The 16,604-nt window shown below is 40.4% G+C and overlaps 1 protein-coding gene across 2 annotated transcripts in view; it reads left to right on the top strand.

The window, feature by feature from the left end:
- NEB (nebulin) overlaps positions 1-16,604 on the top strand; it is a 223,643-nt gene that overhangs the window by 181,856 nt on the left and 25,183 nt on the right. For both annotated transcript variants that reach the window (XM_011987847.1, XM_011987846.1), the window contains exons 119-133: positions 182-286; positions 744-848; positions 1,501-1,605; positions 1,696-1,806; positions 2,486-2,596; positions 3,150-3,251; positions 3,349-3,453; positions 7,976-8,086; positions 8,679-8,783; positions 9,325-9,429; positions 11,496-11,600; positions 13,146-13,256; positions 13,644-13,754; positions 14,384-14,497; positions 15,238-15,342. In XM_011987847.1, coding sequence (XP_011843237.1) covers positions 182-286; positions 744-848; positions 1,501-1,605; positions 1,696-1,806; positions 2,486-2,596; positions 3,150-3,251; positions 3,349-3,453; positions 7,976-8,086; positions 8,679-8,783; positions 9,325-9,429; positions 11,496-11,600; positions 13,146-13,256; positions 13,644-13,754; positions 14,384-14,497; positions 15,238-15,342 — 1,611 coding nt within the window. The remainder of the gene's footprint in view (positions 1-181; positions 287-743; positions 849-1,500; positions 1,606-1,695; positions 1,807-2,485; positions 2,597-3,149; positions 3,252-3,348; positions 3,454-7,975; positions 8,087-8,678; positions 8,784-9,324; positions 9,430-11,495; positions 11,601-13,145; positions 13,257-13,643; positions 13,755-14,383; positions 14,498-15,237; positions 15,343-16,604) is intronic.

Raw genomic sequence — 16,604 nt, 5'->3', positions numbered from 1 at the left:
ACAGATGACCTCTGAGTGGATGACTAGCTGCATAAATTGTACAGAAATTTTAATTGGGGTTCCCTCTTGCATTAGGAATCATGATTTGAGATGTTTTAAAATGCAAGAGCCCCTCTGTGCCGTGTGTGTTTATGAATTTAGCCTACTGAATGAAGTGATTTCTTTCTTCTGTTAAAAACAGCTGGACTATAAGAAACAGTATGAGGCCACCAAGGCCCACTGGAAGTGGACCCCTGACCGACCGGACTTCCTCCAGGCCGCCAAGTCATCCCTGCAGCAGAGTGACGTAAGTCGGGACAGACATAGATGATCGTAACTGCATACTGCACCTGAGAAATACAATGAATCATTATTTATAATAACCACTGTCATGGGTGTTAACCCTTGCTCGTTTGAGATCCAAGAAGGAGCAGAGGATGGTTGGGGGAGCGATAGGCGAGCTCAGTACCCAAACCTGCCCATGGAGCCTATTCTCCTTTGGCTGGGCCTGGACACAAATGGCTGAGTTCTGACTGAGGCTGGGGAGAGTCTGGCGGAAGACTGAGGATGGAGGGGCTTGGTCCTGGCAGCTGGGCTGAAAAGGAGGAGTCCAAAATGCAGTGAGGGACCAAGAAGCCCTTCCGTCATTCTGGTAGCAAGTCTTCGTTCTCTCCTTAAGAGGACTCCCTGTGGGTTTAATCAAATGCCCAGCTTCCTCCTGTGCTGTGACCCTTCCCTTTTCTTCTGCCTTTCTTCTGTAACAGTTTGAATATAAGCTGGACCGGGAGTTCCTCAAGGGTTGCAAGCTTTCTGTCACTGATGACAAAAACACGGTGCTGGCCCTCAGGAATACTTTAATAGAAAGTGATGTAAGTATCTAGTTCCTTCCATGATGCCTAATCTCACTCAGGGCCATCTTCCATGGTACAGTCCCCAGGGACACCAGGGAAGGATGGAGAAGAGCTGCTTCCATCAGGGCTCAGGTATGGGTCCTGAATTATGGCCTATCCTGTGATGGTCACCAGCAGTCAAGCAGGGCAGCAGCAGTGCAAGGGCCATTAAATCCAGGTGACAATCCTTGATTTATACTGCACCAGCAGAGAGTTCACACAGCAGGAATTAGGACCCTGAAGGCCTGGCTGGACTCTTGATGGAAACACCATGATTTGTTTTCTATGGGATCATATTTTCCCTCCACTACAGTTTCCTCCTCTGTAAAGAAGGAATAATAATGCGTCCCAGGGCTTCTGGGAGGGACAAATGGCATATCTGAGAATGCTGTGAACGTAACTCTGACTATGTAAAGATTCATCACGAGATCCATTTTGATTGTTATTAAAACCACAACTTGCTAGAGATAAGGAAAAAACCCTTTTGAATATTTCCCAAGATTTGCAAGTATCACATCTTTTATTGAGTTTAGTATTGTCAACGATGCTGTTCTAGTGGTTTGGGGGTGTAATAAAAATATGTAGGATATCCAGTGGAGCTAAAGAAATGCCCTTTTTCCTGCCCCTGCAGCTGAAATACAAAGAGAAACATGTCAAGGAAAGAGGAACCTGCCATGCCGTACCTGACACGCCTCAGATCCTGCTGGCGAAGACTGTCAGCCACCTGGTGTCTGAGGTAACCCCCCAGCCGCCCATGAGTTCTGCCTCCCTCTTGGGAGAACACCCCAGGCAGATGCCTTAACGAGCTCTCTATGGATTCCTCCAGAACAAGTACAAGGACCATGTCAAGAAGCACTTGGCACAGGGCTCATACACAACACTACCAGAGACCCGGGACACTGTTCACGTCAAGGAAGTGACCAAGCACGTCAGTGATGTGAGTGACCAACCACCGCTCTCTTGGCAGCAACAATGCCACTTGACTGTAGAGTCTGGTGAAACAGTGTCAGCTGCCTTTGGCTTCCTTAATGTAGCTTCACTCTATCAGTATCTACATGTGAACCTTAAACTCTGATTTTTAAAATGACCCAGTATTTATTGGCTTTCCAATTCTGGCAATTATGGCAAATGTGGGTTTTGCTATAGGACGTGTAATGTAGCATATCAGATGTTACTAACCTATCAATAACAGAAGGAAACATTGCTGATTCAGAGTGGCCTCTTCTATTATTAAACTCCTACCCAATTTTAGAAAGGTAAAACTACCTCTTTGGGCCTTAGTAATCTCTGCCTGCTCTATCTTTATCAATAATGCTGTAGTAACCTCAGTATTATAGGAGTCCCATATGGTCCCATATATTTTTAAAAGGTAGAAATGGTAAATAAAAGAGCTTAATTTGCCTGTACCCAGGTTCTCTAAAGATTGTCAGGTGGTTCTAGTGTTGGGTTGCAGAACACAAATGACAGAGAAGAACTAGAATATGGGTCTTATCTAAGTCCCAGACTGATGCCAAAATGGGGAGCAGGGATTTTCCTGGAGATTTCACAGTTCTTCAGGTAAACCAACTCTGTTCCCAGCTTCCTCTGCTCATAGAAGTAATTCTGGCTCTATTTAGACAAATTACAAAAAGAAGTTTGTCAAGGAGAAAGGAAAATCCAACTACTCCATCATGCTGGAGCCACCAGAGGTGAAACATGCTATGGAAGTGGCCAAGAAGCAAAGTGATGTAAGTTTTCCCTGTCAACATTCTCGGGGGCCCATTTGAAGCAGCGGAACCCAAATTGGTGCATTCTCTTGTTCCAGTGTGTGGTCACTCTAATTCCTCTGTGGTAGTTTCAAAAAGTTAGTAGTGAGAATTGGTTTGGGTTTAAGGAAAAAAGCTGATTGTGCTTAATGGGGACTTTTAGAAAGAGCGTATCTCAGCTGGGCGCAGTGGCTCACACCTATAATCCCAGCACTTTGGGAGCCCAAGACAGGCAGATCATGAGATCGGGAGTTCGAGACCAGCCTGGTCAATATGGTGAAACCCCGTCTCTACTAAAAATACAAAAATCAGCCAGGCATGGTGGTGCACACCTGTAGTCCCCAGCTACTTGGGAGGCTGAGGTAGAAGAATCACTTGAACCTGAGAGACAGAGGCTGCAGTGAGCTGAGACTGTACCACTGCACTGAAGCCTGGGCAACAGAGCGAGATTCCATCTCAAAAAAAAAAAAAAAAAAAAAAAAAAAAAAAAAAAAAAAGCATATCTCTTGAGTAAACATTTTCTTCCCCAATAAAGGTCGCTTACAGAAAAGATGCTAAAGAGAACCTGCATTACACCACAGTGGCCGATCGACCAGATATCAAGAAGGCCACACAGGCAGCCAAACAGGCCAGTGAGGTAAGGGTGTCATTAAAATGTCCCCAGTCCCCAACAGCCACTGCCAAGGCATGCCAGGCAACCATCACCTATTGCCCATTTTGGTTTTCTAATTCAGGTGGAGTACAGAGCAAAGCACCGCAAGGAGGGCAGCCACGGCTTAAGCATGCTCGGTCGCCCAGACATAGAAATGGCCAAGAAGGCAGCCAAGCTGAGCAGCCAGGTAATGCAGATGGGTGCACTGGTGGCTCTCATGTGAGGAAATTATAAAAGACCTTGCAGGAAGAAGTGATTTCCACATTGACAATGCAAAGGGATGCTGGGTCTGTAATAGTACTGCAAAGCTTCCAAGAGTTATAAAACATGCACTGAGGGCCTTTTCTTGTTTCCCTCTAAGCAGTCTAGACCTTTCTTGTTCTCCACTTTTCCATTTATGGGCATTTGTCTAGGTGTCTGTGTGTGCTTAACTATCTTTCTGTGACAAAAACATCAGCTCATGAGGTCCTACTGGAACCTCTCCCCAGGCCTTAAGAGTTTCATCCTCGGGGTCTGATTCATACTTGAGTCACCAGGGGTAGATTTAACATGAAGAGTCATGAAATTCGAACTTCTAGAATCCAACCAGATGAAAATATTCATTTTTTTTCATTAAACATACATATATTAACAGCCTGGGCTAGGAAGTAGGGATGAGCAGATGTCTTCAGATTACTTGTCCGTGGATAAATCATTAAAATTTTGTTTGGCAAGTAAGTGTTTGATCAGGGTATGCACAGGGTGCTGATGGAGAATGCCACATTCTTGCAGATTTCATATTATTGAGAAGCAAATGGACTCAGAAATGTATTGCCCAAACCCAGTTACCACATGACTTATTTTCTCTTGTTAGACCAATTATCTAGAATTCCCCAAGTTATGACAGGTTTTCAAACTTTAGCTCAGAGATCCCATCATCTACCACCAGATTTGTCAGAGTGCAAGTTTGATCCTATAGGACTTTAGCTTAAGAATATCTTATTTCTCCTCCAATTTACAGATCCTACCTTCTTTTTCCTTGTCTGTTCTCTCAGGTATCTGTTTGAAGAAATAGGTTTGGGATATACATTTGGTTGTTGTGAGTGACTGACTTTCAGCAATAGCAAACACGGGATTCCAATCTTTTGGAAGATATAATGCAGTAATGTCAAGTGACAGAACAAGTTAGAATTATGAAAACACAAAAGGGTCAGATGACTGATGAAAAGCAAATATTATTTTTTAAAAGTTTTTAAACTTAAAATTCCTATGTAACATATTTTATTGTAAATTAATGGAATTGTATAAGTATCTGAAACTAAGATAGGGGATCACCAACAAAAAAACAGCGGAATCTCTAAGAGTAATGAGATATAACTAGAACTTACTAATGCAAAAAATGTTTTTAAATGTACAAGGTCATATCATTATCATTTAAAAACAAAGAAATGACTGTGATGTTGAAATTTTGAAAACTTTATTGTTTTTGAAAATCAAGAGGCTCCTGTTTCTAATCCTAAGTGAATCCTATGGTATGGAGAATGGGACATTCACTTCGTGTGAAAGCTGGTCTCCGAAATGACAGCTTCATGGTGTGGCCCTGGGCCCAAGGGAGCTTCAGCTGTGTGTGGGCTCTCCCTGTTCTGACTTTGCTGTCTTGCTGCGTACTCTAGGCGGAATACCTCAAAGGCCAAAGGAGAGGGCACGGCGCTGCATCTTATGACACCCCTATGATGAGGCATCTTAAGAAAATTAATGTACTCATCAGTGATGTAAGAAAGACTGAGACCAGCAAGTCATTATTTGTCTTCCTCTGATTCTTGTCTACTTTCTTGGCATTGGTCAGGGGACTGACCAGGTTGCACTCTTTTCTGTTGATTTTGTGTTGGAACATGTAGATTGCTGTGGAAATTTGTTGAAGGATATACTTTTGCACACATCTTTCTTTTCCTGCATGAAACTTTCCATCTGGAACTTGCCATTTGGAATAGGAAGGTAGACTAGACTCAGAGATGGCCTCCCAGTGTATGTGTATGTTAGGTTGCTGACACTGATCAAATTAAATGATGAAATTAAAACAGAGAATCGAATCTCATCTTCAACCAAAGAAACCTCTGCTTCTTCTGAAGTTATTTGCCATTTTTGATTTTTAATATACTGAAGATTTGTGTTTAATATAGTTTCTCAGTTCAGGCCTGCTATGAATCAACAGTATACACTTTTAATAGCTTTTCTAATTCTCGGGACTGTTTTTCTGTCTTTAGATGTACCAGTATACATCTCAATTCACTAAAAAGGAGCTAAAAAATTAGATCTTAAACTTTAAATACAATTAAACTCCTAAAAATATAATTAATTCAAAATCACTTTCCTATACTACATCCATAATAGGCCCAATTTCTGAGCCTGATGGGATTATAAACCCCAGAGGCTGCCACTTACCGATACATGGCATTGCAGAGTTGCCTCTTAGCTTCCATGATTAACAGGAAAAAGCTTCACCATTCCCTAATGCCAAGTGTATGTAGTTTTACTACATTACTCCCTAGTCAAACACCATCCCAAGAATTCCTAGAGTCCTAAGCCTAGTACATGTCTTTAACCTTTCAAACTATACAGTTTTAAGAAGATCCAGTCAAAAAGGAAGGCCAAAGGTGCTGAACTCAGGTTCGTATTAGTAGTTGTACTAAACTGCATTTGTTTAGAGGACTTCCTGTGGAGAAGGGAGTCATAACTTTTTTTCAGTTAAAAAAGTCGAAGTTAACTTGAAATTAACAGAAGAAAAAGAAACTGAAGTGGAACCAATGGGATTGCTGCTTGAAAAATACTTCTTCAGAAACAAGTATCTTCTAAAAGATAGGACTTTTAGCGTGCTTCTAAAAGCAGCAGATTTTCTTCTCATTTGAGATGGGCTTTTGCTTCTTTTCTTCCCTACTCTGACTCTGCGTATCTGGTTTACTTTGCTTTTCTGTGTTTCTCAGCTCTTGGGAACATCTCCTAGTTTTATGGACTTCTATATCTCTTAGGAAAAGTTGCCTTTGGTCCAGACATCAGCTCACACCTCAGACTTTCCTTAGCAGGCCTTCACTTCTTTATGTGGAGAGGGAAACTTTTTCAGAGAAGAGCCATTGTAGCATTTGTTGACATTTCTTTTTCCTTTACTTTGTGTGTCTGTCTCAGTGTGCCTGCATCATGCTGAACTGTTCTGCATGCTTATTTTTTCTTTGCATTTCCACTGAGGGTTTATTCAAAGTAAAGGAGTCTCAGCATTGTGAATGCATTTTCTCTGATGTGGCAGATTTCATTGTTGTTTTGTGTCTGTTGTGCTGGATGTGTCAAGTTGGGGGAGGTGAAGAGCAGTGATGAAGCATGAGGGGTACTGGTGTGAGTCTTTGATCTTAATAACAGAAACTCTAGGATTCCCTAAGGATTAAATATTGCCCTTTTGGTTGGCTAACATCTAGAAAAAGCTCAGTTTTCATTCCTCCTAGAGTGAATAACTAGTGGAACTCTACTTCTGGCCTTAATTCTACAATACTGTTGACAAAAGCATCATTTGTTTTTCAATTAGGAGATGTTTCTGTCACTTTCCATTCTGTTGAATTCTCCTATAAATAAATCCTCTTATTTATTTTGTGAGACAGGGTCTTGCTCTGTCACCCAGGCTGGAGTGCAGTGGTGTGATCCTGACTCACTGCAGCCTCCACTTCCCACGCTCAAGTGATCCTCCCGCTTCAGCCTCCTGAGTAGTTGGGACTACAGGGGTGCACCACAATACCCAGCTAATTTTTGTATTTTTAGTGGAGATGGGGTTTCAGCATGTTGCCCAGGCTGGTCTCAAACTCCTGGGCTCAAGCAGTTTGCCCACCTTGGCCTCCTAAAGTGCTGAGATTACAGGCATGAGCCACCGCACCCAGCTATCATCCTCTTTAGATATTTTACCTAGACATAATGACTGTCTCTTCCTTTCATTCAATCAAATCACATTTATTGAGCAACTATTAGTGCAAGGCATTGTGCTTATTTTTTAAATTGGAGTTATTTAGCCCTTTGCCTACCTAAACTTATTTTTATGTATACTAAAAGTTTATTTAATCTTATTTTTTCTCATTATTCTAAAGTATCTCACTTTTTTCCTACTTCTAGTCTGAAATCACACTTGAAACCAGTAATCCCCAAACTCTAATACTTGTTTACTCAGGAGTTATACCATTTTTGGCCAAGCTTAATAATTTTTAAATGCTATAGCCAAAGTACCATTTTAAAATAACAATAAATTCTCCTAATTTAACAGATTCCTTATTTTTCAACCTTCTTGATCATTTACAGCCCCTCTCTGGATTTCTTATAGACTTAAATTGCTGTTGGTTTTGCTAGTTAGGAGTCCTAAAATGCTCCAAATCAGGTACATTAAATCATATCTCTGAATTTAGCCTGAAGACTTTTCCATTTTTTTTTTTGTTTTGCATTAGAAAGAGGTGATTATTTTTTATACCTTGGAATAATATAAAAGTGAGTAAGGCCAGTGATGGTATATTTGAATGCCTGTTGTCTTGTCATTCTTAATTATTAATAGTGTCTTCTTTACTCTAAATGTCCCAGTTTGGATAATAGATTATATGATCATTCTATGTATAACGCATATTCTTTGGCATTTCTGTTTCTACCATTCCCCAATTCCCAAATTGATTGATGCCAGGAATAATTTGGATGTTTGCATTTGCTGTTAGGTTAAATACCGAGAAAACTTCGATAAAGAAAAGGGCAAGACACCAAAATACAATCCAAAAGACAGCCAGCTCTACAAAGTCATGAAAGATGCTAATAATCTTGCAAGTGAGGTATGTTTCTAAAATTGTGGTAAAATATATAACATGGTATTTGCCATTTTAACTGTTTTTAAGTGTGCAATTCAGTAGCATTTATAACACTCACAATATTATCCAACTACTGTCACTATTTCCAAAATGTTTTCATACCAACAGAAACTCTATAACCATTAAGCAAAAACTCTCCATTCCCTCCTCCCGTCAGCTCCTGGGAACCTCTAATCTACTTTTTGTCTCTATGCATTTTCCTATTTTAGAGAGCGCATATAAATGGAATCAAACAGTATTTGTCCTTTTGTGTCTGGCTTATTTTACTTAGCATAATATGTTCAAGGTCCATCCATGTTCTAGGATATATCAGAACTTCATGCCTTTTTATGGCTAAATAATATTCCATTGTATGTATATGCCACATTTTGTTTATCCATGCATCTGCTGACAGACACTTGGGTTGTTTCTGCCTTCTGGCTACTATGAATGAGGTATGGTTTTTCATCACCATCTCCAGCATTTGTTTGATGATGGGCTATCTCACTTTGATTTTCATTAGTGCTGTTCCATGTCCTATTTATGTGATTTCCTTTCTTCCGCCCTTAACACATAGGTTAAATATAAGGCTGACCTGAAGAAACTTCACAAACCTGTGACTGACATGAAGGAGTCTCTGATCATGAATCATGTCCTGAATACAAGCCAACTTGCCAGTTCTGTAAGCTCAGTCATCTGCTCCAGAAACAGCTCGTTTTACCCATTTGGAACTAAATTCTTTCTCTGAGCCCACATGCATCTTCTTCTTTGCTACGGATACACTAGATTACAAAACTGTTCTCATTTGAGTGTATTCTTCCAAATGACAACATTAATCTACCAATTCTCCATTGTCTATAACACCTCTCAGAATGCAAAAATGCTTCTTTGTTTTAGAATATTTAAACTTTGCCCTCCAAGTAATCATTCCCTTTTCCCTAAGGACATAGAAATACCCTCTGGAATAGTTTCTTTCACTTTTAACTTTTTACTTATAACACCTACTTTGAACAAGCCACACAACCTAAGTGTTTACATCTTAATTGACAATACTGAACTTGGATCCTCATTTTTAAAACTTTTTCTTAACCTCCTGTTCAGTGTTTGCCATTTTTAGTTTGATCTTGACAATGGTGCTGTGTAAATGTCTAATCTAAAGAGGAAAAATAGGAATGCTGAGCAGCTTCTCCATCAATGTGTCTTTTTTGCCACCTTCCCCTCAGTACCAGTACAAGAAGAAGTATGAGAAGAGTAAAGGCCACTACCACACCATACCCGATAATCTGGAGCAGCTTCACCTAAAAGAGGCCACAGAATTACAGAGTATAGTAAGTGGTTCAAGACCAATTTTTCCTCTGGCGCACATTCATCCACAGTACAATGTGAAAAAAAATTTCATAGATTCCCTCCATGGTTTGAGAAAATGCACAAAGATATAAGGGGTTTTGAGTTTGGTAACTTTTTGAAACAAATTCTTATGTTATAAATTACAACAACATCTACACATAGTTGAGAAATATACATGCAATTATGTGCTACTGACAGGGGCTGGAAGCATAAAGAGTGTGTTATGAGGGGACAAACCCCTCATGGTAACTCCAATGTGCCCCATTGGTTTGTGCCCCAGGTTAGGGAACACTACAGTAGATTATAGGGAGTCAGGAAGATTTCAGACAGAGAAGTGATATGATCAGGTCTACTACTGAAAGCATTTCTGGGAATTTACAAAATTACTAAATTTGTAAGACAGTCATATACCGGCCGGGCGCAGTGGCTCAAGCCTGTAATTCCACCACTTTGGGAGGCCGAGACGGGCGGATCACGAGGTCAGGAGATGGAGACCGTCCTGGCTAACATGGTGAAACCCCGTCTCTACTAAAAAATACAAAAAACTAGCCAGGCGAGGTGGCAGGTGCCTGTAGTCCCAGCTACTCAGGAGGCTGAGGCAGGAGAATGGCGTGAACCCGGGAGGCGGAGCTTGCAGTGAGCTGAGATCCAGCCACTGCACTCCAGCCTGGGCAACAGAGCGAGACTCTGTCTCAAAAAAAAAAAAAAAAAAAAAAGATAGTCATATACCACATGATGTTTTTGGTCAACGGCAGACCACTTGTATGACAGTGATCCCATAAGATTATAATGGAGCTACCCTATGCAGGTGTACCATTTTAAAATCTTTAATACCATATTTTTACTGTACCTTTTCTATGTTTAGAGATATCAAGACACACAAATACTCTTGTGTTACAAGTACCTACAGATTATCAGTAAAGTAATATGCTATACCGGTTTCTAGCCTAGGAGCAATAGGCTATACCATATAGCCTAGGTGTGTAGTAGGCTACACCATCTAGGTTTGTGTAAGTGCACTCTGTGATGTTCACACAATGATGAAATTGCATAACAAAGTCTTTCTCATAACATATCCCAGTTGTTAAGCAATTCATGACTATAACTGAAGATTCTCAGAGGAAAGAACTTGCTATCAAATGACCTCCTATATCACAAATTCAGCATTATTTAGGTCCTCTGTTGGGCATTAACCATGAGGGCTAACTACTAGAAATGTCCTCATGTCTTCTGTGGAGCAGTATGTGACCCCAGGCCTTTATTCCAACATCTTGTTACAACCCAAGAGCTCAGAGATTGAGCACTGCCATCAAGGTGCTGCGTGCATGAGGGCGTTCACCTGTCTTTCCAGTTCTCCTCTGTCACATACAAACATTGTGGCTCCCCCAGTTCCTAACCACATGTCATGAGGATGAGGAAATTGTATTTAAACAACAGTCTTGAGGATCTTTTGAGAATGCCAGGTTTTTTAACAAGTGGGTCAATATGTAAAGTAGTTTTCATTTTTATACCAATTGATTGGCTACATTAAATATATGGCCAGTCAGGACCCACATAGAGTTGTTTACTTATAAATAAAACTCCATGTGTTATCCATTCAATCTAGACCCCAGGTCTCTGAAAAAAGTTCTTGTGAAAGAAAAACTTAGGATTTTTATCAGACATGTTGATTAATGCTAATAGCATTAATAATTTTAAAGTGTTTACAGCTACCCATCAATTATAGACCAACCTCATCTATGGGTGATTTTCCCCATGCGTTTTCTTGCATCGGCATTTCTCTCAGATGATTCTTGTCAATGATTCTTTTCTCCTTAAATTGAATCCCAATCCTAATTATGCCTTGCAGACAGTAATGGTACCCATCCCCTCAACACCCAGACAACAACAAAAATGTACTGGATCTGAAACATAACAGGAAACTGTTTTGAGTGGCAATGAGATGCCATCCAATGGACAGAATGTATCAATTAAAAAATACTATCCTTAAACTGCTGTCTAGGAATTGACCACAGGAGAAATATCTAACATGGCTTTCTATCACCAGGTGAAATACAAAGAAAAGTATGAAAAGGAACGAGGAAAACCCATGCTGGACTTTGAAACACCAACGTACATCACTGCCAAAGAGTCTCAGCAGATGCAGAGTGGGGTAAGTCAAAAAAACACCACCACACAACAACGATCCATCACACTGCTGAACACAAGCTCTGCCCACGACATAGCCAGTTTCCTGTCATCCAAAAGTGGCAGCTGATAAAACTTTTTATCATGTGATCACTAAAGTCTTCTCCATCTCAGAAATCCTATGGTTCAGTTATGTTTTTAAAAATGCTCTAGGAAGTAGATATTTACCATACGTGTCTTATTTCAACAACCATTTCTGTAAAATTAGAACATGGAAAACTATTCCCAACACAAACCAATTATACTGAATGTAATTTGGATTTTCCTTTATGAATGAAATGTTCCCTCCACACAGACACCCCTTTGGCTTTGAAATGCTCTACTCTTAGTAGAATGCCCCAAACCAAACAGAAGGGTATTTGTGATCAAGATGTTTATCAAGACCCCAGATAATCAAAAGTTAAGATGCCATATTCCTTATTCTAGAATTGTAAGCAGAAGCATTAAATTTTTTTGTCATTTTTAATCAAGAGTAGAGAATGGAATCTTAAATCTTAGTCTGTTTTCAGTGGGAAATGGGCTTATTTGGAATTTCCATTTGCCTCTCTTCCTTCAACTATAAAGAGAAATTGTTTTAAATAAAAGTAGCAGTTTGTGGAGCTTTCTGGTGATAGAATGCCAGGTCATAAAAACTTTAAAATGGTTTCAAACAATTGGTGGATCTGAGTAAAGGATCTATAGGAGTTTCTTATACTGTTCTTGTGACTTTCCTGTAAATTTAAAATTCCATTAAAATAACAAAATTACAAAAGTAGAGTTCCAACATCTATTCCAAGCCCCTCTGTGAGTCAGTCAAGTCTGGAGACTGGAGAGAAGATGGGGCAAGGAGGCAGAGTGGACACAAATGTAGAATTCCTCTGTGCCTTACTGCCCACCTAGGCTGTTCAGTGATTTAAAAAAAAAAAAGCCGGTCAAAACTCTGAGTGTGGTGGCATACACCTGTAGTCCCAGCTACTCAGGAGGCTGAGGCAGGAGGATCACTTCAGCTCAGGAGTTTGAGGCCAGCCTGTGCAACATAGCAAGAACCCATATCAAAAAAAACAGGTCATGATTAGGAAAAAAAGCAAGTTAGCATTTGGTAGCCTTAGGCTCTCCTTCCTCTGCCATTTTTTTCCCCTTGCATCACTGACTTCTAATTCGGAAATAAAATCTTTTGTCACCTTAAGAAAGATGTGGGAAAGTTCAGAAGAGACAACAGAGGATTCAGAGTCTTGATGGTGCATCCATCCTTTCACTCTGCGAAGGGCCTGCCCCAGTCACAACGTTAGACTGATGAGTGAGGGGCCCATCAAAGTGTCTCAGCCTCTGAGTTTCCTTGTGGTCATTTGCTCCAGACAAAATATTTCAAGTACAATCATACATGTTTCAAATGTGTGACCATTAGCAGAACTATGATCCAGTTAAGAGCCCATACATAGAAAATGTTGTAATTTTTTTCTTCCTGAGATGGAGAGATAAATTGTAATAAATATTCTTTTTTTAACTTGTCTTTCCTTCCAACTTACATTAGAAAGAATACAGGAAAGATTATGAAGAGTCCATTAAAGGCAGAAACCTGACTGGCCTGGAGGTCATGCCAGCTTTGTTACATGTCAAATATGCAACTAAAATAGCAAGCGAGGTAGTGCCCACTTGGTGTTTTCTTTCCCTCTTAATCCAAATAATTGCACTAATGACACTCATTAATGTGTTCCTCCTACCATTTACATCACCACCTAACTGTGGGTTTCAAACTGGGTTCTCATGTGTTTGGTACTACCACCTAATCTATTACTATGTTAATTCTTCTAATTTTTTATTTGAATATTATCTTAGCATTCTGTTAACTTCAAGTTTTCATTTGATATTTAATGTTAACTGATCATGCTTATACCCTGCCTTTATTCATATTTTTACTGAACTGTGAACCCTTTAAAAATTGGAATTGTTTTTTATTTTTTTCTTCTTTGCCTAAGAGGATCAATCTAGGCTTTCTTGTCAGTGTTTTTGCTTTTCTTTCATGATATAGAAAGAGTACAGGAAAGATCTAGAGGAAAGCATCCGTGGGAAGGGCCTCACTGAAATGGAAGATACACCTGACATGCTAAGAGCAAAGAATGCCACTCAAATCCTCAATGAGGTAGGCCCACAGCTGACAGCCTGCACATAATTCATAGAGCATCATTTCTTTGTTAGCCAAATTATACTGGAAAAAGCAAAACAAAAACAGAATAGAGAAAAACAAAAACAGAATAGAGAAAAACAGAGCTTTTGATTTTCAGATTCCATATCCAACATAATTGTTAACCATTACGTAAAATATATCTCAATTTCTGATGGATATTATAACAGTATGTTTCTGTGGTGGTTATAATCTATTTGATTTAATTTGATATATTTGGTATGCTCATTTACATAAAAACACTACACTGGAGTGGTGTGTGCACCTAAGTGTAATCTTAGTTATGTACCAAACCAGATATACAATTTACTTTATACTCTAATCTTCTAAGCAGAGAATGCTAAAAGTATTCAAAAGAAGGCCTCTGTTGACCCATATTGACCTGCATAGAATAGTTTCCTCCAGAGGGCTTCTGCAGACGCCACTCCATCCTACCACACGGAAGAGTGAAGGTGAAGAGTAGCAAGCGACACTATCTGTGACAGCTGGGGTGGTGTGTTGTGTGGATTTATATTCACTCTGTATGTTTATTACCTAATAGTAGAATTTAGGTACCTTTTTTTTTTTTTCTTTTAATGCTACTATAGAAAGAATATAAGCGAGACCTGGAACTGGAAGTCAAAGGAAGAGGCCTGAATGCCATGGCCAATGAAACTCCAGATTTTATGAGGGCCAGGAATGCTACTGATATTGCCAGTCAGGTCAGTGCTACTATTCGATGTCAATCTTTCAGGAAAGTAGTTGTAACTTTAAGGACATCAAGTGTCCCTCTGTCATCTGATTTATTGGTGACAGTCACATGCATACAGTGGCATTCTTGAACATCTGCCTGGGGGAATCCACCCCAATGAAAGGATGGAGGACCCTTTGCCAGGCTCATTGCTGTCTGCCTTTCTGAGTCCATAGGCTCTGGGGACATGCAGAGCAAAGGGCAGAAACTGAGGAATTAAGTAGCTGTTTAGAGCTGGGCAGAATCGACATCCTGGCCTTGTTTCTGAGTCAATCCACTCATTTGATGCCAGGAATTCCTTGCTTAGAATATCTTGGGAGTTCTTCCTCTCCTTTCAAGCCCTAAGTTTAGAATAGTTTTTAGGCATCTTAGCTTGTCTAATGCTCATTGGTATGGGTCTTTTGCTTATTTGTCATCCTCCCAGCTCGCATATAAACAATCCATGCCTTACTATCTGCTGATGATCCCTCCTTACCCATATCCCATCCTGCATCCAACTAGATCTTCTCTCAACAGCTAGGACTTGACCTTTCTTACTGAATTTCACTCTTTAGTATAAAACTATGAACAAAATAGGAAGAAATGTCTGTTGAATGTCAAATGAATGAGTCCCTCTTGGAAAAGAAATATGGCTCACCTCTTAATCAAATCAAGCCAACAACTGTTGTGCACATTGTAAACATTTACCCAACTATTGGGTGTCTTTTACAGATTAAGTATAAGCAATCAGCAGAAATGGAGAAAGCCAATTTCACTTCTGTGGTTGATACTCCAGAGATCATTCATGCCCAACAAGTCAAGAATCTTTCAAGCCAGGTAAGGACATTCGTCATGCCATCACTCAAACCCCAATCACGGAAGAATGGAAGTCCTTCCATTAATACCTTAAGAGATTTTTCAAATCACAGTTTTTCCCAATAAAAAAGAGATTCACCAGGTGCGGTGGCTCACTCCTGTATTCCCAGCACTTTGGGAGGCCAAGGCAAGTAGATCACTTAAGTCCACGAGTTTGAGATCAGCCTGGGCAATGTGGCAAAACCCTGTCTCTACAAAAATTGGCCAGGTGTGGTGGTGCACACCAGTCCCAGCTTCTAGGAAGGCTGAGGTGGGAAGATCAAGTGAGCCCAGGGAGTTGAGGCTGCAATCAGCTGTGACTGCACCACTGGAGTCCCCTGGGCGACAGGGTGAGACTCTTAAAGGAAAAAGAGAGAGAGACAGGCCTGGCGCAGTGGCTCATGCCTGTAATCCCAGCACTTTGGGAGGCTGAGGTGGGCGGATCAGGAGGCCAGGAGATCAAGACCATCCTGGCTAACATGGTGAAACTCCATCTCTACTAAAACACACAAAAATTAGCCAGGCGTGGTGGCAGGCGCCTGTAGTCCCAGCTACTTGGGAGGCTGAGGCAGGAGAATGGCATGAACCTGGGAGGCAGACCTTGCAGTGAGCCAAGATTATGACACTGCACTCCAGCCTGGGCAACAGAGCAAGACTCCGTCTCAAAAAAAAAAAAAAAAAAGAAGAGGGAGCGAGAGAGAGAGGCAGGCAAAATTCCTACGATGCAGGAATTTTAAGGTACTGAAGAACTCTTACATGGTACAACTTGTAATTAATGAATCAATATTTTAACATGTAAAATCTCTTATCACGTGGCTTTAAAAATGTGTGCGCAAATCTGGAAGAAACAAAGTAGCCCACATTTGGATTACCAATCTCAAACAAGATCGAGATTGAGACCACACAGTCTAACCCCTGACTCCCCTCATGATGAATAACTCTCCATCTTCCTACAAATAGAGAGATGAAGAAAAGTAGGCTGTCCTTCACACCCCAGGATATACCCTCATTTGTATTAACGATTGTCAGTGATGGTCAGGAGTCTGCAATTTGTTTAGAGTGGCACCAGATTAGAATTTGTGCTTGTCTTCTGATCAACGAGTTCCAAAGCAGTAGTTAACCTGCCCTAGCTGTGCTTTATAGGCACCTGGGGATGTAGATTCCCTGGTCCAACTCTGGAATTTTGACACTAGTAAATCTGTGGTAGGCTCTGGAAATCTATTTTTCTTTGTTTTTAATTTTCA

The sequence above is a fragment of the Mandrillus leucophaeus genome, unplaced genomic scaffold, assembly GCF_000951045.1.
Source record: "Mandrillus leucophaeus isolate KB7577 unplaced genomic scaffold, Mleu.le_1.0 Scaffold318, whole genome shotgun sequence".
NCBI lineage: Eukaryota > Metazoa > Chordata > Mammalia > Primates > Cercopithecidae > Mandrillus > Mandrillus leucophaeus.
Note: the sequence above shows the minus strand (reverse complement) of the source record. Positions and strands in the feature narration are given on the sequence as shown.